The sequence below is a fragment of the Onychomys torridus genome, chromosome 11 (assembly GCF_903995425.1).
Source record: "Onychomys torridus chromosome 11, mOncTor1.1, whole genome shotgun sequence".
Taxonomy (NCBI): domain Eukaryota; kingdom Metazoa; phylum Chordata; class Mammalia; order Rodentia; family Cricetidae; genus Onychomys; species Onychomys torridus.
In genome coordinates, this window is record NC_050453.1 from 57,175,550 (window position 1) to 57,202,799 (window position 27,250).

The 27,250-nt window shown below is 41.0% G+C and overlaps 1 protein-coding gene across 4 annotated transcripts in view; it reads left to right on the plus strand.

The window, feature by feature from the left end:
* Camsap2 (calmodulin regulated spectrin associated protein family member 2) overlaps positions 1–27,250 on the plus strand; it is an 88,197-nt gene that overhangs the window by 23,112 nt on the left and 37,835 nt on the right. For all 4 annotated transcript variants that reach the window (XM_036202965.1, XM_036202966.1, XM_036202967.1 and 1 more), the window contains exon 3: positions 21,964–22,125. In XM_036202965.1, the coding sequence (XP_036058858.1) occupies positions 21,964–22,125 (162 nt within the window). The remainder of the gene's footprint in view (positions 1–21,963; positions 22,126–27,250) is intronic.

Genomic DNA, 27,250 nt, shown 5'->3' on the forward strand with positions numbered 1-27,250 from the left:
AAGGTCCCACAGCAGGGTAGTACAGGTGATGTGGGGGAGGACATTGTACCTAAGAGCGCCATAGTTGAGACTTGAGGTTCCCTAGATTTTAGTGTCCCTGGGGTCCTGGAGCAACTGCCAGGACATCAAGGAATAACTATAGTTCCCTGTTTAAAAGCAGACACTTTTGAGAGGATTGAAGAGAATAAGTAGTTGTTAATACCAAATTTTTCACTGGTAGTTAACCTGAGGAATAGTTGCATGTATGAAAACCACAGATGAATATTTCTCAACTAGAAGTATATTGTAGGCAAAATCTTATCAAAATTTCTGAATAGATACTGGTATCTAAGATGACATGAAAATGGACCCAAATCTAAGTAAGATAGATTGAGGATACAGAAAGAGTTTTGATTATTCTTTAGTGAAATACAATTTCATGGGAATTGTATTAATATCAGTTGGGCTGGAGTGCTGCTCAGTGTCATAAAATTTCAAATGCATGAAACTCATTGCCAGTTTAGAAATCAGAAAGCAGTAAAGTTAGAGCATCCCAAAAGCTGTGTGGGAGCTCTGAATATAGACTGTGTGGACCTCTAGTTAGAGCGTCAGCACCTTTAGGGAAAGAGGGCTGTGTGTTCATGTTGTTCCATTTTGGCCCAGAGTATGACTGTGTGCCCTGCAGCTTTGATCTTGTAGGAGTCTTCCTGCTCCCACCTTCTAAGTGCAGTCACAGGGAGCACCACACCCAGTCCAGGTTCTTCCAAGTTCTTCTAGTTCTTCAAATGTGGTTTTTATGAGTAATTTCTATGACCAAGAATGTACGGGAAAGGTTTAGCTAATCCAGAGTTTTATGTTATGCGTATGATATCACAAAGGGCTCAGCAATGTGAAATGATTTGCCTAAGAGAGCACTGCTCTGTAGGGAAGCTAGTTAGAACCTGGGCAGAGCTGTGGCCTTCTAAAGCATGCCTTGGCTGTCTTAGAATTTGCTATGTTGATCAGTCTGACCTTGAACTCACAGAGATCCACCTGCCTCTGCTTCTGAGTGCTGGGATTAAAGATATGCTCTATCACACCTGACTAGTTTTTGGAATCATATTTACCCAGCTGTCTCTAGACTAAAGACTGAGAGATCAAACTCTTGGTTGTGAATTAATTTTACAGCCATATTTGTGCATATAGGAAAAGAAATTGACATCCATTAAACTCTAAAAAAAGTACATATGTATTATATATACATAATATGTATATAATGAAATGAGATTGTTTTAGATATGGTTTGCATGATAAGGTTTATTGTTTCATTATTATGTAAATCAACGTATTTAATTTTTTTCATTTTATTATGTTCTGAAGCCTGGGTCTCATCCTGGGCCGGCCTCCATCTTACTGTGTAGTTCCCTTGAACTTTTGATCCTCCTGCATATAGTTCCCAAGTGCTGAAATCACAGATGTAGATGGGCGCCACCACACCTGGGTTATCAGTGGTGGGCATTGAATCTTCCTGCATGTTAGGCAAGCATTCTCCCAACTGAGCTAAATTCCCAGCCCCCAGATTTTATCTTCAAATCCTTTATTCTAATGAATTAAAAAATAAATAGCTTATTCTGTTTACTTAATTGTAATTTAGGTAGAATGATATGTCACTGGATAAGTAAGGTATCAAATGTTCTCTTCTGAATTGTTAATATTGTTATAATGGAAGCTTTATTTATTTACTTGTTAATATTTAGTTTGAATTTTTGGTGAGAGAGTGGGCAAAGTCTTGCTACATAGCCCAAATTGATCTTAAACTGGCCTGATCTTAAACTCGTAGCAATCCTCCTGCCTCAGTCTTTTGAATTCTGGAATTACAGTTGTATATCACTGCCTGGCTATGGAATATGTGTGCATACATATATACAAATACATGTATATATATATATATTCTAATATATAATTCAATATATATATATATATATATATATAATTAAAGCTAAATAGTTGTGCCACTGTACTGTACTGTACTGCTTTATTATTCTACCCAGGCAGGGGCAGTGAAGTTGCAGCTAAAACACACAGACAGTGGAAATATTTCTTTACCCTCAAGAAAGGTATTTCTATATGTAAAGAAGTGTTATTTTTACCGTGTTTTGGGCTCTGCATTCACTGACCACTGAGGGGACATCTTCCCTTGAATAATGAGCTTAAGAATTTAGTGAGGAAGACACTGGGGCAAGCCCTCAGTCAGAGGCAGGACATGTGTGCTCTGGACTGTCAGCTTAAGCAGTAGATACTAACCACGAGGGAGATAGGATGGCCCGTGTTTGCTCCTAGGAAAAGCAGTGTAGGACAGATTGACTAACAGGATGGGAAAGAGGATGGGGTGAATGTGGTGACTGAACTGACAGAATTGTCTGACCCAAGTTTGTCATACTGTGAGGTATGTTGTGTATTACAAATTAAAATGTGACTACATAAAAGTATAAATGTGGCTCAAGGTCAGATAGAAGAGGCACAAGCTGAAACTAAGAATTTTTCACTTTTTTTCTGAGTGACAAGATCATGGAATAAATGGTCATAGTACTCTCCATATTCTTCCTGTTTCTCCTGTTTTGTTACTGTGTATGTATTTTCTCCTGTCCGTATTAATGCGTTGTAAAGTACTCGGCGAGTGGCTTTAAGTCAAGTCAGAGTATTACGGTCCTGTTCTTAGGTCTTTCTGGCTTTCCTACCTGTGCTTCTCTGTTTTCAGACTACCTGGTAGCTCTGTGTGTGTGTGTGTGTGTGTCTGTTCCATGCAGTGTGCTTCTACCTCACACCCCCAAGCTCATGGAACATGGTTCCTAACGACTGTGTTCCTCTGATGAAGATACAGGCAAGGACAGGCCTGTGTGAAGGCAGGATTCTGACCACCTCTGCCTTAATGATAAATTCTTAATAACCAGGTTGTATTTTAATCTTTGCTGAGATAATAATAGGAAGTGGGAGCTAGAAGGACTAGATGGGCAATGCTCTGGAACACTGTGTCCTTTGCTCTTTCTACTGTTTTGTCCTGCTCTTCTTTCCTGCTCTGCCTCTCCTCTTCTCCCACTTGGCAGCTATTCTTACAGATTCCATGATGCCACCAACTTACTCATAGAGTTTGGGGGAAAACTCCTGTGTGTTAAAAAGTCCACGTGAGAGAAGGATTATGTAAATGAGTATTACACTAGTAGGTGAAGTGAGGAGACCTTAGTTTCTTGTCAGGGTTTTATAAAAATACTTTTCAAGTGTGTGAGTGGATAGGTAGCTAGTCTTCCTCTGTCCTGCCAGCCATCCCCCAAATCACAACACAAAGACTTATTATTAATTATGAAAGCTTGGCTGATAGCTTAGTCTTGTTTTTAGCTAACTCTTATCACTTAAATGAACACATTTCTATTAATTTGTGTGCTCCCCTGAGGCTTGTTTACCTCATCTACATATTGTCCACTCTGCCTTCCTGCTTCCTCCAAGTCTCCCCCCATCTCTGCCCTTCTTCTTCCCAGCTTCCTCTGTGCCTGGAAATCCTGCCTAGCTATTGGCCGTTCAGCTTTTTATTAAGCAAATCACAGTGACATATCTTTATACAGCATAATCAAATCTCTCCCAACACAGATATTTTATTTTTAAACTTTTTTATTTCTTTATGTTTTTATTTTTCTCTATATAGGTATGTGTTTGTGTGCATTTGTATGCACCGTGTGGTTACAGTAGCCCATGGAAGGAAGAGGGCATTAGATTCCCTGAAACCAGAATTCCAGATGGTTGTGAGTGACCATGTGATTGCTGGGAACCAAACTCAGGTCCTCTGCAACAGCCAAGTTGGCGCTCTTAGCCCCCGAGTCACCTCGCCAGCCCCCCTGGCTGTTTTCATCAGGGTCCTTTTCCTTTAGGTAGTGCTCGAGCTGCGTTCTCTGTTTCCCACGCCTTGTGTACCTAATGAGAATTCTTTTATTCTAGGTAGCATATTGCATATACATTTTTTTACATTATTGGGGCTGGAGAGATACTCCAGATGATAAAGTGCTTGCTATATATGTTTTAAGGATATAGAGACACTAAACTCAGTCCTACTCTTTGGCCAAGTTGTCTTTTGTTTATCATTATTATTATTACTATTATTATTAGTTTTTTTGAGCCGAGGACCGAACCTAGGCAAGCGCTCTACCACTGAGCTAAATCCCCAATCCCTGTTTTTATTAGTGTGTGTGTGTGTGTGTGTGTGTGTGTGTGTGTGTAACAGGGAGGTAGGGGATATGAGAATGAATATTACGGAGGTCAAAGGATAACTAGAGTTGCTTTTCTCCTACCTTTATGTTGGTTCTGGGAATCAAACTAAGAAGTCAAGTTTGTGTGGCAAGCACTTTACCTACTGAACCATCTTGCCAGTCCTTAAGCCAAGTTTTAAAAGGTGTGAAAGAATTTACTAGATAGGGAAATGAGGGGTGTGATGTTGATAATGTATGTGGGACTATCAGGCAATGTTTAGTTGTAGCTTTAACATAAGGTGCATATTGGGGGATAACAGGAAATGATGCCTCGGAATAGATGGAAACAGGGCCCGAATGACCTAGGCTGTGACAGATGTGGTCTTCTCCTAGAAGGAAGAATTACACAGACTGGGCTTAAACCCCACAGAGAGGGTCTAATCAGATTTGTGGTTCAGAAAGTCACCTTGGCAGGACTGTGCCACTCGGGAGATTCAAATTGCTGGTCCTGAACTATAGAAGGACTGGGGAGCTGGAGAGCTGTTCTGGAAGGGGGTCAGAGGTAGTGGTTCCTTAAGGTCTCTGAGATGGAGTTTTTGACCCCTCAGAGTTGAGAGATTATAGACAGGACTAAGGGAAAAATCAGCCAGTACATCACACCTCTGACTAGTTAATTGGTAGTTAATAATTAGAAGTTGGGGAAAAGAACCCTTTAGTTTTACTCATTCTAGACCCCCTCAGGGTTGAGATATTCTTCATTCTTAACTTCTGTTCTCCCTGCCCTGTGTGTCTGCTTGTGTGTCTGTGTCTCCTTTGGCCTCATGTGGAGGCCAGAAGTCACCTTACTATTTGAAGATGGGGGTCACTGAACCTACGCTAGCTGGCCAGCAGGTCCCCAGGACTTGGCCTGTCTCTGCTCTCCTGGGGCTGAGATTACAGATCCTTGTTATGGTGCCCAACTTTTTACTTTTGAAAATCATTATTTTGTTATTTTATGTGCATGAGTGTTTTTCCTGAATGTGTATCTGTGCTTTTCCTACGTGTGTATCTGTGCACCATATACATGTATGTTGCCAGAGAGGCCAGAAGAAGGGACAGGGTTTCTCTGTGTAATTTTGGTGCCTGTCCTGGATCTCGCTCTGTAGACCAGGCTGGCCTTGAACTCACAGAGATCTGCCTGCCTCTGCCTCCCAAGTGCTGGGATTAAAGGTGTGTGCCACCACTGCCTACCCCCCTCTTTTTTTAACTTAAAAAAAAATTGTTAGAAAAGGTAAGAGGCCTAGTAGATTTCAGCTTATTCCTATAGAATGAATTCCAAGTGAAGTTCCTCAAGAAAAATGATATTCTACAGTTGTTCCACCTAGCCAAGGTCAACTCCAAATTGCCTTTACATAGAATAGCTTTTGTGAAGACAGGGTCTGTGGATCATGATTATCACCATATTCTCAGTGCCTGGCCAAGGAGATGCAAAATCAATGAACATTTGATATATTAGTGAGTTTTTAAGAATTAAATGCATTTTGCAAGATCCCATCTTTAAAAAAAAAATAATAAAGAGGATGTAGTATTGCTGTACTTTGCTAGGCTTGGACTCCAAGCTCAAAGGTTCCTCTGCTTTGCCGAGTTCTAGGGTTATAGCTCCTGCCTTAGGATTTCTGTTGCTGTGAAGAGAAAGCATCCGTGACCAGAGCAACCTTTTTTTTTTTGTTGTTTGTTTGGTTATTGTTTTGTTTTTTGACACAGGGTTTCTTTGTGTAGTTCTGGATGTCCTGGAACTAGCTCTGTAGACCAGGCTGGACTCGAGCTAGGGCAACTCTTATAAAGAAAAACATTTCATTGGGCTGGCTTACAAGTTCAGAGGTTTAGTCCATTATCGTCATGGCAGGAAGCATGGCAGCACACAGGCAGACATGGTACTGGAGAGGTAGCTGAGAGTTCTACATCTGGATCGGCAGGCATCAGGAAGAGAGTGAGCCACTGGGCCTGGCTTGAGCTTCTGAAACCTCAAAGCCCACCCCTAGTGGCTCATTTCCTCCAACAAGGCTACACTTAGTCAACCATGTCACTTGTCCTAATCCTTTCAAATAATGCCACTCCCTGTGAGCCATGGGGCGTTTTCTTTCAGCCCACCACAACTCCCTATTGTTATTACACTGCTCATTGTCTCTGTGGTTTATGAAATCCAGGTATGGCTAGTGCCAGAGGGATATCATGACCTTTTTTGTCCTCTTTTTCACACAAAGCTCTTGGAAGACAAACCTGACTGCACACAAGACAATTAGGGGACAGCCACGATGGCATCACAGTGTCATTATCAGTATTTATCAGAAGCTGGCTTCTCTTCTGATGAAGCTAATGCTGGCAGCCACATTTCCATGCACAGCCAGCTGGAAGAAGCTAGCTGACAAACTTCCTTTCAGGGTTTTTTGAGGGTTCACTGAAGCCTTTGTCAGTGGTTATTTTTATATAATAAAATACATTTTGGTGTACTTTGGTAACTTGTTTTAGCTTTTGAGGTTTGAGGCACAATTTTTGGCTTAGAAGCAATATTCTTGGAAAACTTTCAAATTTGGAAAACTATAAAACACAAACATTTAGAAATACAACATGTGTGACTGCTTAAACTCTATTAGGCATGTCATCTTGTACAGGGAAAGAGCGTGGCCATCATTTTACATTGTAGGCATAGGGAACTGCAGTTAGCTGAGCAGTGCTGGACAAGCTGCTGTGTGTAAGCTGTCATAAAAATAAACTTGCCCAGCTCACTGTGGGTAGGACATCTGAAAACACACTCTTTCCACTTAAGCCCTGATTTGTAGAATGTAGTCTACTTTCATGAGCTTTTAATAAAGCCCCTGTTTCATGGTCTTGATGATTACTTTTTCCTGTTTACATGTCCAATTGGTTCACTGGAAACTCCATTAATTCCTTAAAGCATTAATTGATAACATTTGCTAGGGAGACTTATTACATGATTAAAATTAAGTCTAAATAATGTCATTATATTTTTATTTATTATGTAATAAACTTCTGTCATAACTGTAAACATACAACCAAACAGTGATTGTAAACCTATAAAACTCTAGAAAAACCTAGAGAATTTTTAATTACTTTGAGGTATACATTTCATTTGACACTTTATGATAAGAAATCAAGTGTTCAACTTGAAAAATTGTTCTAAACTCACACTAGTACCTGTACATATTTATGGGGCAAGTATGCCATTTCCATATATAAAGTTGACGTAAAATGACAGGCTCAGGATAATTGCATACCTGTTGCTCCAGACATTCATCGTTCCTTTATATTCGGTAATTAACATCCTCCTAACTAGATTGTCCTCCCCCCCTTTTCTTTTGTGGTGTGTATATGTTCATGTCTGTGGGGGTGAGTGTGTACAAGAGGATGCATGCGTGCGTGGAGGTCTGAAGTGGCTGTTGAGAATCGATACTCTTGCACTCTCTTCAGAAAAGCAGGTCTCAGCTAAACCCGGAACTCCCGGATATGGCTGGGCTTGCTAGACTGCGTGCTCTGGGGATCCCTTGTCCCCACTTCCCACAGCTGGAATTACAGGCATGACTCTACATTCATCTGTCATTGTTATGGGTTCTTGTTATCCAAATTCCATGAAGAATTTAACCATCCCCAGCCCTCTACTAGCTGTTTTGAAATATTTAGTTAATTGTTAATCAGTTATCCTACGATGCTATAAAACATGAGAAGTTTTCTTGTCTTCCACATGAACACTGTACCACTGTACCAATAGACCTCTTCTCTCCATCTCCCACCCACATTCTTCCTCGCCTCTGACAGTCAGTCTTATGTGCTACACGGGTTTTTTTTTTAGTTTTGTTTTTCGGAGAGACAAGGTCTCTGACCCAGGCTAGTACTAACCTGTATCATTTTATCCTGAGTCTTGCAATCTGTAATGCAAAATGTTCAACTTTGTCTGTCAAAGTTATAGTCCAGTTTCTTTACATTTCCATATATACATTAGAATCAGCTTTTCACATGGGACATAGCTAGTCCTCCACCATTATTCAGTAAAAAACCCAGTTTGTAAGAGCCATAAGATGGACAAAAGATCTGAAGAGATACTATTTTTTTTTTGAGCTGAGGATCGAACCCAGGGCCTTGCGCTTGCTAGGCAAGTGCTCTCTCTACCACTGAGCTAAATCCCCAATCCCAGTCCTCCACCTTTATACTAAAGAAAAACCAACAAAGAATAATGAGATCTGTAGGATTTTTGAAGATGTTCTTTTTGTAGTTTGCCAAGAAGTTCATGTATACTGAATTGTAAATAGGTGTTGTTTCTTTCAAGTATTTTTTCTTTTGTTAAGATAATCACATGGCCTTCCTCATTTATCTTGTTAATAGGTGAATAAGTGCTTTTTAAATATTAAGAACCTTAGAAGTTACCTCCGATGGTCCTGATATATTAGCCCTGCCTCCATACACATGTATGTGTGCGCACACACACACACATATATGAATGATTTCATTCCTCTCATTCATTCATTTAGTATGAATGTGTCTGTATGAGGGAGAGGCTTCAGTGTTCCTCTGTGGGTCTGCAGTGATAGTTGTAGTTAGTGTATGTGTATGAGCTCTCTCAGCCTCATCCCTCCCTCCCTCCCTCCCTCCTTCCCTCCCTCCCTCCCTCCCTCCCTCCTTCATTTCCTTCACTTGTTTTCTTTCATTAGGGCTTGACAGAACTGGCTCCATTATGATTCTAACGTCTCACCTTTCCTTCTCTTGGTGAAGATTTTCTCTGAAAGCATCACTGTTCAATCATCCTACAGTTAAGTTTTGATTGGTCATTGGTGCTGAGATGGTTTAGTATGACCCCACATTCAGGGGAAGTGATTGGTGAGTAGACACCAGTGTCAAAGCTCCCTTTAATCATGTTAAGAAGCAAGAGGGTTTAAAAGTTGTAGTTTTTGCTGGGCGTTGTTGGCACACGCCTTTAATCCCAGCACTTGGGAAGCAGAGGCAGGTAGATCTGTGTGAGTTCGAGGCCAGCCTGGTCTACAGAGTGAGATCCAGGACAGGCTCCAAAACTACACAGAGAAACCCTGTCTGGAAAAAGCCAAAAAAAAAAAAAAAAAAAAGGTTGCAGTTTTCAGACTAGGTTTACCTGGAGTTCACTGTCAAGGGCAATATTTTTCCTTTTCCATAGACATTCACCATCACCCCCAAGGGCTGGGCCAGCATTGTTTTGTTAGGAGTTTTACTTCTGCAAAACTTTGACAGAGAACAAGGACAAACTTCAATGTTTGAACAAAAAGACTGGTAGGAGCATGAGAAAGTAACTGCATAGTGGCTTTGGTCATGAATTTGGGCGTAAGGGCAAGTAGGTGAGCCCTGGTTCTTCTGCTTAGCCCCCTTATTTCTATGCAGCTAAGCTTCAGTTCCCTAGAGAAATTTATTCAGATGTAGTATGTAGCCAGTTTTCTCCGGTCCTGTGGAATTTCTCCCACCCGCGTCCCACAGCCGCTTGGTCCCAAATAAACACACATCGGCTTGTATCGTTTTTAAACTATGGCCATGGCAGGCTTCTTGCTAGCTAGCTCTTATATCTTAAATTAACCCATTTCTAGAAATCTATACTTTGCCACGTGGCTTGTGGCTTAATGGTACTTTACATCTTGCTTCTCCTGGTGGTGGCTAGCAGCGTCTCCTGCTCTGTTTTTCTCCTCCTCTCTCTCTAGTTAGAATGTCCCGCCTAACCTTATTCCGGCTCACCATTGGCCAAACAGCTTTATTTATCATCCAATCAGAGCAACACATATTTATATCATATAGAACCATGTCACTCATCAAGTAGTATGCATTATTAATTGGGATACAGATATTTTCTAATTTAACCAATATGTAGTCTATAACAGTTTTACCTTCTAGTACCCATGCCTGTGTGAAATTTGGAATGTTTTAAATGGAGAGTGAGCGACCATCTGTACAGTTTAAACAAATGATTACATTAAGGATGTTGCTAAAGTTACCTGGACTAAAGGATTCCTTGAGTTGAGTTCTGGATAGCTGCTCACAGTAGCTACTAGATGTGAAGCAAGTTTTCATGAATATCTTACATTATCCTTTCCATGAATTTGATTGTAAAAATACATTCAGCCAGAAAAACTGGATGACAAAAGGAGTGGTTTTGATGAAATTCTGATAAGAGCCTGGCAGTGGACAAAAATACTGTTATATGATACCAGTCTTGATTGATAGCCTCACACCAGAGAATTTTCATGGAGTCCTTCACACATCCACATTAATGAAAAGTCTGCAGGATGGTTTGAGAGCATGTTATCACATGTGTTTCCATAGATAAGATGGGGTTTTCACCTGCAAACCATCCAAGGTAGTTCTAGGTCAGAAAAGCCTGACTCACACCCAGAAGTGTATGGACAGCCCATTGGAGTTACATTATTGAATTAAAAAAGAGGACACTTTAAGAGGACACAAGGGATCAGGGAGGAGGTGGAGGTAAATATGATCAAAATACATTGTATGAAATTCTGAAAGAAGTAATAACAATGCTTATTTTTAAAAAGACATTGCAGAACTTTAACCCTGAGGAAGTTAGCTAAGATTTGTCAGGCAGTTTTATAGCACTTAATCCAAGCAGCTTTGGAGATCTTTGGGGGAAAACATAGTTGTGAAATGTTTGGGATTACATGGCCCCTAGAGGCTCATGTGTGAAAAGCTTGATCTCCAGGTTGAGATCTGGGAGGGGTTTCTGGGTCACGGGAATGCGTTCTTCAAAGGACAGCTCCAGTGACCTCTTCTTGACTCTCCTGCCGTGAGGGGCAGGCAGTTTTGTTCTGTCAAGACTCCTGCCTGATGGCTGCCACTGCCCAGGCCAGTAGGTGGACTAGCGCCGCCAAAGTAAGCCTTTGTCCTTTGAAGTTTATTGTCCTGAGTGTTCTTTATAGTAATGATAAACTAGCCCAATAGTCATTCATTTAATCAGGCACAAACCTATAAACCTAGCATTCAGGAGGCAGAGGATCCTAAGTTCAAGGCCATCCTGGGGTACAAGCAAGACCTATCTCACAAAACAAAAAGACTTGAAAAACAAATAAATTCAAGGAAAATTTTTCTTAATGTTTTCAAGATTGAAAAAGAAACAAAACCTAGTAAAGATAACACAAAACACAAGAACTTACCCTAGCAAACCATAAATGTTTGTTTTCCTAGGCTGGTTGCCAAAGGTAAAGACAAACCTTTTTCAGAATCTTAGTTTCTCTGTGGGAAACCACGTAACCAGGTAGACAACCTGGGTTTCCCACCTGATAGGAAGGCACTGGAGTTTGATTAAACACTGGAGTCAGCATGTCCAAGGTTACAGACACATCATACTATAAAAGTAAGCAAAAAAAAAAAAAAACCAGCCCAATTGTTGAGCTCAGGAACATGAGATGGTAGAAACAGAGTACAATTCAAATCTAACAAATCTAGAAAAGCTTACAAGAGTTGACTAAAACCTTGAGACAGAGAGACTCACCACATTGGGTAAGAAACTAAAATAGTAGAAACAAAAAGTACCTTATAGTTCAAAGGGTAGGTCGTAACGCAGAGAAGCAGGTGCAGAATTCAAAAAACAAAACCTTGTGAGATTTGAGTGAAGTATTTGTGAGTTTTTGATTGTTTACTTTCTTTTTATTTTTTATGTCTTTCATATCATGTCTTCCCACCCATCCCCCTACCCCAAGAATAAAACAAAATAAAATTTAAGAGAAAAGAGGGAAAAAAGAGGGAGAAAGGGAAAAATATCGTCATGGAAGCTACAGTGTGACACAGTGAGTCACGCAATAAACAAACCCCTTTATCCATATATTTTTACAAGCCGGTGTTCATTGCAAAGAATCATTGGTCTAGTTCAAGGCCCCTGGTCTCTGCTACACCATCGACTCTGGGCCATTACTGGGACTGACTCTTCCTGGACATCCTGTTGATGTCCTGTGTTGTGGAGATCCTGCAGCCCTGGGTCAGCAGGACCAACCCCACCCCCATGCCAACAGATCACAGATGGGGTAGGCCAACATAGAACCCTGGCTCTGGGCCTGTTAGTTACAGGTTTGGCCAGCCCATCAGCCTTCCCCTGTCTTCAGTTCAGATGAACTCTCCAGCATGGCCCTGGCTAGTCGTCCCCGTCTCCGTGTCCGTGTCCGTCCCCGTCTCCCGTCCCCTGCCCCCCCCCATCATGAGCAAGAGGCGAGGCCAGTTCTCCCATTTTTGAGTCCTCAATTTTCGAGTCCTCAGGGTTGGTTCTCCCCCACCTACACCTTCAGGGCCAGCTCTACTGTGTTGCCCAGGCTAGGTATAGGGGTAACTTTCTCAAGTGTTGCAGTTGGTGAGGGGCAGGAACAGCTCTCCCATTCTTAGGACCTCAGGGCCAGCTCTCCCACCTGCCTTAGGCATTGTGGGTAGTGTGGGGTGGGTGGGTGGGGTATTTCTCCTCTACCCCATGCCACCACAAGATAGGTAAATCAGTATTTTAAGGAAACCTTTGAACCAAATTAGATTCTTCCTTTGTCCCAGTATATTAATGCTCCGTTTTTGGGAAAAGCTATAGTAATTTCCTCTAACTGTACCTGTGATCCTATTCTGAAAATGGGCTGGAGCATTAGCAGGACCAAGGGCACCTCTCTATGCTGAGAAGAGGCTGCCTGCCAGGACCAGTGACATTGGAGATCCCCAAAGCCTACTCACCTTCTCCCAAGAAAGGACCCTAAGTCTCACAGCTGAATTTCCTGGTCTTCATTCCATGGTTTTCTGTAAAGTTTAAGACCACCGTGGGCTTGAAGGAAATCTTAGCTTGCCCGCTAGTTTGGCCAAACTCAGAATGTATCCTCTCCCTTTGTAGTCTCGGGACCTGATCTCATGGGAAGAAAGGAAGCTAAGGTGGTGGGTTGTGGGCCTGAGTGTCTGGTAACATTCTTATGGCCAGCCTGATACAAATCTATTCCAGCCTTCTGTGACCTCCTGAGACTGGAGCTTGCTATGTAGTGCTAGAGGACCTAGAACTCACAGTGGAGCCACAGGCTGGCCTTAAGGTGACCTCCTCCTGCCTCAGCCTCCCAAGTACTGGTTTTAAGTGTGTGCCCTCTGTGCAGCTTAAACCTTTGTTTTTTTTGCTCTGTATCTCCTCCTTCCCTATTCTGGAACAGTGGAGTCATCTCCTAAGGGACAGAATTTTCTTCCATGTAAAATTTCTCTTTAACAGTTCCTTTTTAAACTTTCTTAATCAAAATACACTCAACTTTGGGTCACTCTTTTCTTTTTAAAGGTACTTTATATATGACAAAATTAATTTCTTTAAAATATCTTATATCCTTAGAATTCCCATTAGAAACTCTTCTTAATGTAAACTCTACTTGTTTACATTATAATTACATATATTAGAATTTAAGTCAGGAACATCAATTTCTACTGAAGAAAACAATATTGAATTGATTACTGAGTCATTGAACACATATTTTATAACTCACATAAACATGCACTTCCTTGGAGAGCAGTTTTTCAGTGTAGGTCAGGACAGCTTATTTGTAGACCCCCAAGCTTGTCTTTTCTGCAGTCTTAGAAGGCAAGCACACTTGGCAAGTGTACTGCTAAGTACACTTTGCCAATGAGCTTTCAGTGTTTTACTTATTTAGAAATTATTCAAATGTCTTCTGAGTCACCTTAAATAACATACAAGGAGAAAGACTTAATTTTTAAAGGGTACATTTATTTGGGAGTGACTGCCCTTGTAATCAGGCCTGAGATCCTCTCTCCTTCACAATCTACTGGCATCGATCCATCCATCCATCCTGCCTGCCAAAGGAAAACAATGGTGTCATCTCAAATAAGGGGTGTTTATTCTGAGCTAAATGTGAACGACTTAAGACCTAAGAACATAGATTCAGGTTGCCATAAATAACTGTTTCTATTATGGAAACAGTTTCATGAAATTTATTGCTATAAAACAAAAAAGTCATAGATCACAGCTTCTACCAGGGATAGTAATTAGACAGGTTATAGCAAAATGGGGAAACTCTTATTAAAGGTTTTAGATGTTATCTAAGCACATTCTTAGCTTTTGAGTTGGTAGAAGCTAGTGGTCTGTTAGAATACATCCCAAAAGGTTCCATGTTGTTTTGTCCAACAAAGAGATAGGCAACAAATGGTTAGAAAAGCAACAGTGACAGTCCAAAGTAATTTGAGTCCAGATATGCAGCATTCTAACTCTTCACGGCTACAGATTCTTATCAGCCAGTCAGCCTTGTAGAATCCTCAACACGAGTGTGGCTTTTTCCCCTGAGAACTTCAGTTTGCTCTTCATTCTTTATCCTGACATCTTTTGTAACCTCCAACTCTTCTCAGAGTTAGCATAGGTTAATTGTGCAGAGTAGTGGGTTTCATTGTGACATCCCCATACATGCATGTGATGTACTTGGATCATCTTCCACACCACTCATTCCCCTCTACGTCCTTTCATCCCACGTTCCACATGTGGGGGAACATGTGACACTTGTCTGTGATGCTGGCTTATGCCCTTAACATGATGATCTCCAGTTCTGTGCTTCTTCTTTTTTTTAATGACAGTTTTATTGCTTGTGCCTGAATAAGTTGTGTGTGTGCACACGCACATGTGCAAGCACGCACATTTTTCATTATCCATTGGTTGGCTCCAACTCTGTAACATGACTGCTGTGAGTAGGACTACATTAATCATAGATAAGAAAGTACCTTCATAGGAAGTTGACTTTGATTCTTTTTGGTATGTCCAGAAGTGGTGTGGGATTTAGTTTTCATTTGCTGAGGACACTTATGTGGTGGTTCAGAAGAGAATGACCCCCATACGCTCATGTTTAGATGCTTTTTCCCCAGTTGCTGGCGCTCTTGGGGAAGAATTTGGAAATGTGTCCTTGTTGGTGGAGATGTATCACTGGGGGTGGGCTTTGCTGTTTCAAAAGCCCACTCCAGCCCCAGTCTCGCTGTCTTTTTCCTACCTGTGGGTCAGGATGTAAGCTCTCAGCTACTGCTCCAGTGCCGCCTGGAGCACACTCCCCTCCATGATGGTCATGGACTCACCCTCTGAAAGCAGGCCCCCAATAAAATGCTTTCTGTTACAAGTGGCCTTGGACCTCCATACCAAATTTTTAGTGGCTGGCCTCGTTTATATTCCTGCCAACATGGTCTAAAGAGCACCCTCCCTTCCATACATGCCTCTGCAGTCTTGCTGATATTGGTTGGGTTTTGATGTTAGTTATTCTGACTGGAGTGAGGTGGACTCTCACTGTACCTTTGATTTGCATTTCCCTAATGGCTAAAGATGTTGGACACATTTTCATGTAGTTATGTGCCATTCATTCTTACTAATTTTAAAAGTGTTCAGTTCATTAGCCTATTTGTTTAGTGTTGTTGGTTGTTTTTGCTTTTTTACTCGTTTGGGGGACCTGCCACCCAACTCCCAAATAAATCACACATGGAGGCTTATACTTAATTATAAATGCCTGGCCTTAGTTTGGCTTGTTTCTAGCCAGTTTTCCTTAACTTTAAATTATCCTGTCTATTACCTTTTGCCTCTGGGCTTTTCCCATTCACTTACTTCTGTAAATCTTACTCTTACTCCGTGGCTTGCTGTGTAGCTGGATGGCTGGCCCCTGAAATCCTCCTCCTACTCTGGCTGCTTCTTCCCTTCCTTCTAGATTTCTCCCTCTATGTATTCTTTCTGTCTTCCAGCCCCGCCTATCCTTTTCCTGCCTCCCCACTGGCCGTTCAGCTCTTTATTAGACCATCAGGTGTTTTAGACAGGTGTTTTACACAGGCACAGTAGCACAGCTTCACAGAGTTTAACAAATGCAACATAAACAAAAGTAACACACCTTCAAATAATATTCTACAACAGTTGAGTGGATTATTGCTCCTTTGGTGTTTAATTTTTTGAGATGCTTTCTATATTCTTGCTGTTGATTTGTCTGTCTCCTGACTATCTTCAAAGATGTCCCATTTCATGTGTTCTCTTCACTCTGGTAATTGTTTCTGTTGCTATATAGAAGCTTTTTAACTAGATATACCACTGCCTATGACCTTCTGCTTTTATTTCCTGAGCTTTTGGAATGATATTCCAAAAGCCATTGCTTATGAACATTTTCCACTTACTATTTGAGGTTAAATATATTCCAGATGGCAAACCTATATGATATGTGAAGAATTAATTATAATTTGGAATTAATTCTTTAAGAAACATTTTGATGTTTTTATGCTGGTATGTACCATTTCAGTAGAATGACTCAGGTACTTCCGGTTTATAATCTAAGTCTTTTTCCTCCTCTGTCCCTATGGCAGACTTCTGTATGGGGCTGAGACCAGTGTTCGTGTTAGGAATTTTGCTCTTAGTTATGTATCTGACTGTTGCAAGAATTATAAAAGCCATATAGCCATTGAATTTCTTTTATTAAGGCTAATATACTTCTTCCAACACTTAGAAACTTCATTTCTGCTTTTCAAGAGGTGTGTGTTGTATATGTATATGGGGCAAGTGAGTGTGTGGGTATATGTACCCATGAGTGCATGTCTGGGATCCAGAGCAGACACACTCCACCTTATTCTCCAGAGACATGGCCTTTCACTGAACTAGAAGCTAGCTGTTCCAGACAGGACCTGCCTGTCTCCAGCCTCCCAATGGTAGGGTTCTGGGTGTGCAGTCATGTCTAGCTTTTTGTGTGGGTGCTGTGGTTTCAAATTCAGGCTCCTCTGCTTGTACAGCAAGCACTCTTGCCCACTAGCTGTCTCCCAGCCCCACAGCTCATTTCTAGCCTTCATTTCTCACATATAATGTATACCTTATTTTTGCCTAGACTCTACTATTATAGATAACAAAAATACACTCCTGGTAATACAGGTATGGAGCCTCCTGTTGGCCTTTGGATGTTACTTCATATTTCACCAAAGCCAAAGTCCTTGGAGCCCAACATCCACTCCTTTTTATTAAAATGTGTGTGGAGCTCTCCAGGTTTTTGTTTTCCATAACCAGTGTTTTTACTCTTGCTCCTAAATACCATAGTTCACTCTGCCACCTAGTGGCCTCAATAGGCACTGTTGCTTCTGCTGTAGTACAGGGAGTCAGAGTGTAGGTTGGCACTGAGTCTGCAAGAATGACGTGATTGTTTGTGTTCTGCCTACTTTTCCTGGTTGCCATGTAACCATGAATCAGTTATAATTTTTCTTCTGTGAAGTAGATGTCATAGTACTTAACTCAAAGCTTGTATATTAAAGGAGTTCTCTCCCGATCCTGGAAACATTCCGTCCTGAAGACTGCAGTGGGAGTGCTAGATGAGTTAACAGCAAGAAGCTGCACAGCACCTGGCATCCACAGGCTGGCTGTTGTTACAGTTCAGTATGGATGTGTTTAGATAGGACGTTACAGTCGGTTACTTGGGACTATGGAAGCTCCACCTTTGGCCTTGAGTTTTTTTAATGTTGACCTTTTCTAGGTCTGTTATGTATATACTTTGTGTTATATATGATTCTTACCCTACCTCTGTCTCCTAAAGTGAAAGCATGAAAAAACACTGAAACGTAAGTGTTCTGTGAGTGAGTGCCGTCTAGGAGTGGCTGTATAAGCACAGTGGAGTCTTTAGTGTCTTCTGTCGGGGCATTGCGCTGGTTTAGAATGGCTTTAGTAATTACACTTACTGTTTACGATCCCAGCTCTTTTTTGGGGGGGGGTTGGGGGGTCGAGACAGGGGTTCTCTGTGTAGCCTTGGAGCCTGTCCTGGAGCTCACTCTGTAGACCAGGCTGGCCTCGAACTCACAAAGATCCACTTGGCCCTGCCTCCCAAGTGCTGGAATTAAAGGTGTGCACCACCACTGCCTGGCTACTAGTTTTATTATATACATTTCACATACTATAAAGTAGCTAAGTCTATTCTAAATTACTCATTATAAAACATATTTCCCTTTTGATGTAAAATACTAAAATTATTTCTTTTTTAAAGAGTGTGTGTGTCCCTCCCCACCACGGAAGGCAGAAGAGGGTGTTGGATCCTTTGGAACTGAAGTTACAGAGTTTTGAGCCACCTGACATGGGTGCTGGGACTTGAACTCAGATCTTCTGCAGTAGCAGCAAGAACTCTTAATGACTGAGCCATCTCTCCAGACCCAGTCATTGTAATGTCTATAACCCTTCCCTGTCACATCTGTAGGTCAAAAAACCAAGAGAAATCTTAGGATCTATGAATTGTCTAGTGGTTCCTGAAATGTTTCCCACATTGTTGTCCATACAGGTTATGGTTTTAATGTTCAACTAAGAAATTCCATCCATGATACCTTGTCTGGGACAAGAAAAAGGGCGGGTCCTATGCTTTCTGGAACAGGCTTTCTTAAACTTTTTTGACTTGAGATCCTTTTCACCTGAGATTTTTTTTTTATGAGCCTAAGTTTATAAAATAGGTATGCAAATCAAATATTTACCAATAACAAATCACAAATTTATTTTAAAGCTATTCATATATATAAATGTTTACCATTTACTAAGAGGAAGGTGAGTTTGCACACTAAGAAGATGTTTATTTACTTCTATATAAAGACTAATCTTGGTTGAATATTTGATACTATAGGACTAGAGTTTTGCAGAGTTGATTAGTATTTGAGCAGGAGTGTCTGTATTGCATGCATGTCCAGAGGTCAGCATTATGTGTCTTCCTCTGTTGCTGTCCACTTTTTTTTTCCTTGATACAGGGTGTCACTGAACCTGGAGCTTTCTGATCAAGTAGAGACTGCCAGGCTTCGCAGCAAGTGACTTTCTTAAAAAGACAGAGGTCTCGTTGTTGTACAGAATGGTTTTAAATTCCTAGACTCAAGCAGTCCTTCTGTCTTAGCTTCAAATAACTGGAATTATAGACATGTGCCACTGTGGCCAGTAAAATGTAAATAAATAAAGTAGTTGGCACACTATCTGACATATAAATGAGAGTCATCATAGGCTTTATTACTGCCAACATGAAGCTTTCTGTTTCACACAAAGCGTTGATTTTCTCTTAATACTATGCAATGTTCTAGAGGCTGAACCCCCCACCTACTACAGTCAGTTCACTGTACAAAGCCTGCTCTTCAGTTATAGTAGCCCATAGCTAGCTTATTCTCCTTCCTGTATCCCTCCTCCCAATGATGTAGTATGTAAGAAGGTTACAGTCTTGCCCTCCAGAAACAGGTTTGAATGCAGATGACTGTTTAGGAGTAAGAGAAGTCAGTAGTTGTCATCCTTGATTGCTCTTTAGCATTAGCATTGAAGCTGTTAAAAGATGCCTGTGCTCATTCTGATTCAATGAAGTCAGAGCCTAATACGGGCATAACTACAGTCTGTAAGAATCTGTGCGCAGTGTAGAGGGTGAATGAGGCATCCGATTGGAAAGGGCAAAGGAAAAGCTTTACAAGGAGAACTTAAGAACTCAAGGCACGGAAGCTTGAAAAGGAGTGGCAGACTTACGGAGTAGCAGGCAGTTCTGTGTTGCTGTTTTGAGGGTGAAGAAGGGAGAAGTAAGGCTGGAGTGAGAGGTGCAAGTCAGATAATAAGAAAGCCTTATCTCCGTAAGGAGATTTTGTGTGGGAGCATTCCTGAAGATACGTAAATGTCTACTACTCACTCCAGATAGGGAACCAACAGCAGACCAAGTAAGGATACCACCGAAGTCCAACCTAGTAAACCGATGTGTTTTATTGGGGTTACTTATGGGAGCAGAAATGACTGTGAAATGGTTGTGGTACCAAAGTGCACCCTGGCATGGGTGACAGTTGACAAAGGGGACACCTGGAACACACTGCACACCCCACAGGTAGCTCAGCAGGTTGGAGGGGGTCCTTCTAGGCAGCTCAGCTTATCTAGAAGTGTCTGCAGCAATCCTTGCAGCTTAATATGGCCTGGGGAATAGAGCAGCCTAGTAAATCTGGCTAGTTTCAGGGACTTCCTGAAGCTGTTGAGTTGTTTACTTCCCCAAGCTTCCCTCCCCTTAGAACATCCTGTTGCTTTATCCTCCTTTCAACAAACATCCCATGTCTTAAGAAGCTTCTCTCCAAGATGGAAGGTTTTAGTCTCCAAGGAAACAACAGAAGTGCAGGTTTTATTATGTAAAAAAATAGGATGGATTTTTTTGTAGGTATGGTAAGATGCAATTTCTGATTTAGAAAAAAATCATCGAGTCTCTAGTTTATAACATCTTCAAACTTCAAAATGGATTTAATGGAGAAAAAAAGAAGACAGTATTTCTATATTAGGTTGGAGAAGACCCTAGTTGACATGGTGTAAACTCAAGAGCCATATAGGAAAGCACCAAGACTGGCAGATTTTACCAAGAAAAGCTAGGAAAAAGTGTTCGCTATCTAGACAACAGAGGACTAAGAATGTACCCAGTATATAATGAGCTCTTTACAGGTCAATGAGAAAGAATGTCTCAATGAAGAAATAGGCAAAAGATATTCATGGGCAGTTTCTGAAGAAGAAATGCAAGTAAAAGCATGCCTAGCAATAATCAGATAATTGCAGAGTCAGACAAATGTGAACATTTTAACCTTTCACATAGATGAAAAAAGTAAATATAAAAAGTGTAGAAATTGGCATACTGATAACATTCTTGGTGGAATGTAAGACTGACATAACTTTCCAGATTATCAAAGCTTCAACTGTAGTTACTTTTGACCCAGTGGCCCCACAGGAAGTAATTACCCCTAGAGGACAGTGTTACAGCACCATTTGTAATGCCAAAGATGTGTGTGAACATTATATTAACTCGTGTACGTAAATTTCTGTAAGAATACAACTAAAGGCACCACTGGGAAGCAGAAGTGAAAGAGGAGCCCATTAGTGTACTTTTACAATATTTTGTATTGTTTAACTACCAGATAAGAGATTCACATATTACCAAAAACAATACAAAGCAAAACAAAACAAGAAACCCTGAGGAAGTAAAAACTGGAAGTCCTGTGCCATAGGAGTTAGATGAGGAAGAATTTGGAGGCAAGAAAATCAGTTTTGTTGTTTATTCAGAAGTGAAACTTTATAATCTAAATTGAAGGTATACCAGTCTTAATGAAGAGCACAGAGGGATATTTTTAGAGTTGGAACTATAGAGTTATACTGTGGGTTTGAAAAAAGAGGGAGGTCATCAACGGTGATTCTATAATTTGTAAACTGCATTGCAAATGCTGCATGAGTGATTATAATGTTAAAAGGAGAGGGGAGGCCGGGCGGTGGTGGCTCACACCTTTAATCCCAGCACTCGGGAGGCAGAGGCAGGCGGAGCTCTGTGAGTTCGAGGCCAGCCTAGGCTACAGAGTGAGTTCCAGAAAAGGCGTCAAAACTACACAGAGAAACCCTGGGGGGGGGGGCACCGGAGACTGAGTAGATAAAGAGCATCTTAACATAAGTCTTCAGTAGTATTTGAATAATAAAATTAGTGTCAGCTCAGCTTAGCATGCTTTGTTCTTTCTTTTTTTTGTGGGGGGGGGGTGGTTTCGAGACAGGGTTTCTCTGTAGCTTTGGAGCCTGTCCTGGACTAGCTCTGTAGATCAGGCTGGCCTTGAACTCACAGAGATCCGCCTGCCTCTGCCTCCCGAGTGCTGGGATTACAGGCGTGTGCCACCACCGCCCAGCTTGCTTTGTTCTTTCTTAACACCAGTCTGTATTCTGGCTTTACTACTGTTTTTAAGAAAATGCTAATGTTTTACAATAAGGCAAGTTCTAAATATAATTTTGAAACTGTTTGTGCTTTTCTATTTTCAGAGTGCACATTTGGCCATGATTGATACTCTAATGATGGCTTATACCGTAGAGATGGTCAGCATAGAAAAAGTCATTGCATGTGCTCAACAGTATTCAGCTTTCTTTCAAGCTACAGATCTGCCCTATGATATTGAGGATGCTGTCATGTACTGGATAAATAAGGTAGGCTTCTGCTCACTTGGAGATGTGTCTACTAGCAGAAAAACTAAAGACTCTAATTACTCATTGCTCTTGTATGACTTCTTGTTTTAAATCAAAGTGTAAGCTAAAGTTGTGTGATTTACTTAAAACATTTTATTTTAACAAGTATAAGCTGAGCACAGTGGCTCAGATCTGTTATCTCAGTATCTGTGAGGCTGAAGCTGGAGGATTTGAGTTCAAGGCCAGACTGGGCTGTAGTGAGACCTAGTCTTAAAACAAGTGTTGAAATGATGGGACATTTTTATATATTTGACAATGTCTATAATTGTACTTATACATAATGATTACTTATGGTTAATCCAGCATGTACCAGATGATTACAAAACCGAGAACACTCAGAATAAGGAAGCACATAGTGAGCAGTGAAATCTTTTCAGATGATGTAATTCTCCCACGTTCTGATAGTGAGCGGCTTAGGTTTGTTTAACCAAATTGTACAAAATCATATTGACCATGGATTCATTTTCTTGGAGATTTTTTGTTTGTGCTTTGAACATGATTAAATTCTTAATTTATTATTCTACTTGTCATTTGAGTAGTTAATTCTTCTTGACCCACATTCATGCATTCAGTTTGGAGACAAGGTCTCACTTATAGGCCTCACTGACCTGAAGCTTGAAGAGATCCTCTTGCCTCTGTCTCTGGGATTACAGGCTTGTGCCACCACATCCAGATATGGACCGACTTTCATTTGCCGATGTCATTACAGAGAAAATTAAACCAGGTTTGTGGGGCAGGCAGTGAACAAATGTGGAAGTTCCCTTTTGAGGTGTTGTTCCTTAAATGCTTGCATGAAGCTTGTCATAAGCTAAATTGGCTTGGAGAAATGGCTCAGTAAGTAAAGCACTGTTGTATAAGCATCAAGTCCAGAGTTCGGATCTCTTGAGCGTACAAAAAGCTGGCAGCCCACGGGTAATTTCAGTGCTTGCAAAGCAGAGATGGAGATGCTGTAAGGTCGTGAGTGCAATGGCTGTGTCATGTGCGGCAGACAGAGCACATCACAGCACTCCTCTCTACTCCAGCCCTTATCTCTACTGTTTCCATGTGTTCCCTTAGCCTTTGGGGGGGATTATATAGATGTCCCATTTAGGGTGAGCACTCAACAGTCACTTACTAACTCTTTGACCAGTTATGAGTCTCTGCTTCAACTGCTACCACTGCAAAAAGAAGCATCTCTGGCCAAGATCTGTGGGAATAAACACAAGTATTTAGAAGGCAGTTTGACGTGTGATGGTCTTGCCCACTGTCCGACTGTGTGTGCTGTAATATGATCTGCCAGGCCAGTATGCCCATGTTAGTGCCATGACAGTTATGGGCTAACAAAACCACTCTCAGGTTGGATTTGAGGCCTGCTCACAGGAGGGATTTGTGCCTGGTACTATAAACCTAGTCAAATACCTGTGGCTGGGGTGGCTAGGGGCCCTAAGGGAAGCACCTGTTGTTTTAGTAAATGCTCGTGTAGAAGGAGAGATTAACTCCAGCAAGTTGTCCTCTGACTACCCACCGCATGAAGGCCATAGCATGTACATGGCTAATGATACTGAACACCTTTGAAAAGGGTTCCTAGCCATTTGTATGTTTTCTTTTGAGAACTCCATCCAGATCATAGCCATCTCCAGCCCCTCTGTATGACTTAATGTGAACGGATGCTGGGTTTCCTCAGAAGTTTTTTTCTGTGCCATTGGAGATAACCATGTAATTCTGTCCTTGAGTCCATACATGTAATTTATAACATTTCTTAATTTACCTGTATTGAGCCATCCATCTGGAATAAAGCCAATTTGGTCGTGGTTAATGATCTGTGTGTTGTGTTCTTGAGTCTGGTTTGTAAATATTTTGTTGGGAATTTTTGCAGCTATATTCATCAGGGAATTTGGTCTGCAATTTTCTTTCTTATGATGTACCTTAATTCTCTGGAAAAAGAAAAACAAGGTAAATTCTAAATCAGTAGCTAGAAAGAAACCAGTAAGATCAGGGCAGAAATTAACGAAAAGAAAACAACAAAAAAGAATGAAGAATCAATGAAATACAGAGTTGGCTCTTTGGAAAGATAAGATGAACTCAGTCAAACTAACCAAGAGATAGAGAAAACACAAATTAATAAAATTAAGGATGAAAAGGAAGCCATTATAACAGATGCCAATGGAAGTCAGAAAATCTTTAGGTCTCACCTAAAAAAACTATATTTTATCAAACTGGAAAACTAAAGTGAATGGTTGAATTTCTAGGTGTATATAACCTTCCAAAATTAAACCAAGATGCAATAAGCAATTTTAAAAGATCTAACAGCAGTGAGATTGAAACAGTAATTAAAAATATCCCAGATTTAAATTTTAAAAAGGTCTAGGTCCAGATGGATTCACTGGTGATATTTAGCAGACCCTTAAGGAAGAACCAAACCCAACATTCCTCAAACTACTCCATAAAACAGAAAGGAGGAAACATGGCTAAACTCTTTTTACAAAGCTATTATAACTCTCTGATACTCAAAACAGATAAGAGATGCAACAATAACAACAACAACAGCAAAATTAGAGGGCTGGAGAGATGGCTCAGAGGTTAAGAGCACTGACTGCTCTTCCAGAGGTCCTGAGTTCAATTCCCAGCAACCACATGGTGGCTCACAACCATCTGTAATAAGATCTGGCACCCTCTTCTGTGTACATAATAAATAAATACATCTTAAGAAAAATAAATCATCATCTTCCCCCACCCCTTAGGACAGCTTTCTTGTTTTCTGAAGATTTGGGTATGTTTTGATTTCATTTTTAGTTGATTTGAAGCATACTTTTTTTCCTTCTCCATCTCCTTCCTTCTAGGTCCTGTGGGATTTGTAGCCTCAGTCTATTGTGATAAGGTAGAATACAAGAAGTTATTTCAGTTTTCATATATTTGTTGACCTGTTCTATATCCTGATATGATCCATTTTAAAAGAAAATCCCATATACTGCTAGAAAAAAATGTATACTTTGCAGTGTATGGATGGAATATTCTGTATACACCTCTTAAGTCCATTTAATCTAAGATGTCATTCAGATGTTTTTCTGTTGATTCTTTTTGCCAAGATGACCTGTCCACTGGTCAAAGTAGGTGTTGAAGTCACCCCACTATTGTGCTGGGGTAATTTGTGACTTCATATCCATCTAATAATATTTGTTTTTATGAAATTAGGTTCTCTTATGTTGGGAACATACACGTTTAGACTGTAACATCATCCTCTTGATAGATTGTTCCTTTAACCTTGATGGATTGGTAGTGACTCTTACCTTTTTTTTTTTTTTGACCAATTTGGGTTTGGATTCTGTTTTGTCAGAAACAGCAGCAGATGCTTGTTTCTTAGGTCTGTTGACTTGGAATACCATGTTCCATTCTCTTACTCTAAGGTAATGCCTGCTTTTTATGGTGAGGGGTGTTTCTTGGAGGCAACAAATAAATACTTCTGCGTTTTGATATACTGTACTGGTCTTTTGATTGGAAAATTAAGACTTTTTTTAAGTTTTTCAAGACAGGGTTTCTCTGTGTAGCTTTGTGCCTTTCCTGGATCTCACTCTGTAGACCAGGCTGGCCTCGAACTCACAGAGATCCACCTGCCTCTGCCTCCAGAGTGCTGGGATTAAAGGTGTGTGCCACCACCACCCAGCTGGGGAAATTGAGACTTAATATTCAGAGTTATTATTGAAAAATTATATATTGATTTCTACCATTTTTCAATTTATAGCATTTTTTTCTCTTCCTCTATTGCTTAGTATTCTAGAATTGTTTCTTTTCCCTGTGTCCTTGTGGATGGATTTGCTTTTCCTTTTAGTCTAAGATTTCTTCAGGTATCTTCTATAGATCTGCTTTGGTGGTCAGAAACTTTTTCAGTCTTTATCACGGAAAGCTTTTCTCTTCTGTTCAGTTAGGACAAGTAGCTTTGCTTTATAGTGCTCTGGATTGCCAGTAGTTCTCCTTCAGAACTTGAAATACATCCCCCCAAGCCCTGCTGGCTTCTAAAGTTTCAGGTGAATGAGCTGGTGTTGTTGCAGTGGGCCCGCTGTCACGTGACTTGGTGTTTCTGTCGCCTCTTTCACTGTGCTTTCTTCATCCTGGGCATTTAGTGTTGTGATTAGAATGTGACAAAGGGAGTATTTCTGTTTGGTCCCTGTACTGGACAGTTCGATGTCAACTTGACACACGCTAGCGTCATCTGAGAGAAGAAAGCCTCAGTGGAGAAAATGCCTCCCTAAGATCAGGCTGCAGGCAGGTCTTATTTAGTGATTGATGTGGGAGTCCATGTGGGTGGGGTGCCACCCCTGGGCTGGTGGTCCTGGATTCTGTAAAGAAGCACCCCTCCATGGCCTCTGCATCAGCTCCTGCCTCTAGGTTTCTGCACTGTTTGAGTTCCTGTCCTGACTTCCTTCAGTGATGAACAGCAGAAGCCAAATAAACACTTTCCTCCCAAGTTGCTTCTGTCATGGTGTTTCATCACAGCAATGTAACCCTTTCACGGTCTCCTAAAGGTCTCCTGATATGGTTAGCTCTTCCTTGTCAGCTCTGGGAGATTACCTTTTATGGTTCTTTTGAAAATGTTATGCCTTTAGAATGCAATGATTTCCTTCTATGCCTTAACCCAAAAATTTAGTTTCAGAGTGTCACATGTATCTTGAAATTCTCATATACCTTCTTGTCCTCTTTGGGTTGTTCCAGTTCCACTACTGTGTCTTTAAGTTCACATACTGTGCTCCGGGATTTTCCACAGTTTTCTTATTTGACTTACTATGTTAACATTTTTTAAGATCTACTTATTTTTATATTGTGTATGTATGTTTGCCTGTGTGTATTCTGTGTACTGCATGTGTGTCTGGTGCCCAAAGGGTCCAGGAGAAAATGTGGGATCCCCTGGAACTGGAATTTCAGAGGGTTGTGATCCAGCGTGTGGTTGCTGGGAACTGAACTCAGGTCCTCTGCAGGGGCAGCAAGTGGTCTTAGCTGCTGCCAAGCCATCTCTGCAGCCCCTGACCAAGAGGCAGATGGTTGAGCTTTGTTAACATTCGATCTCTGCCTGGGCTGAGAAAAGCAAATGTTATTAGAGGGACTTGACACAGGA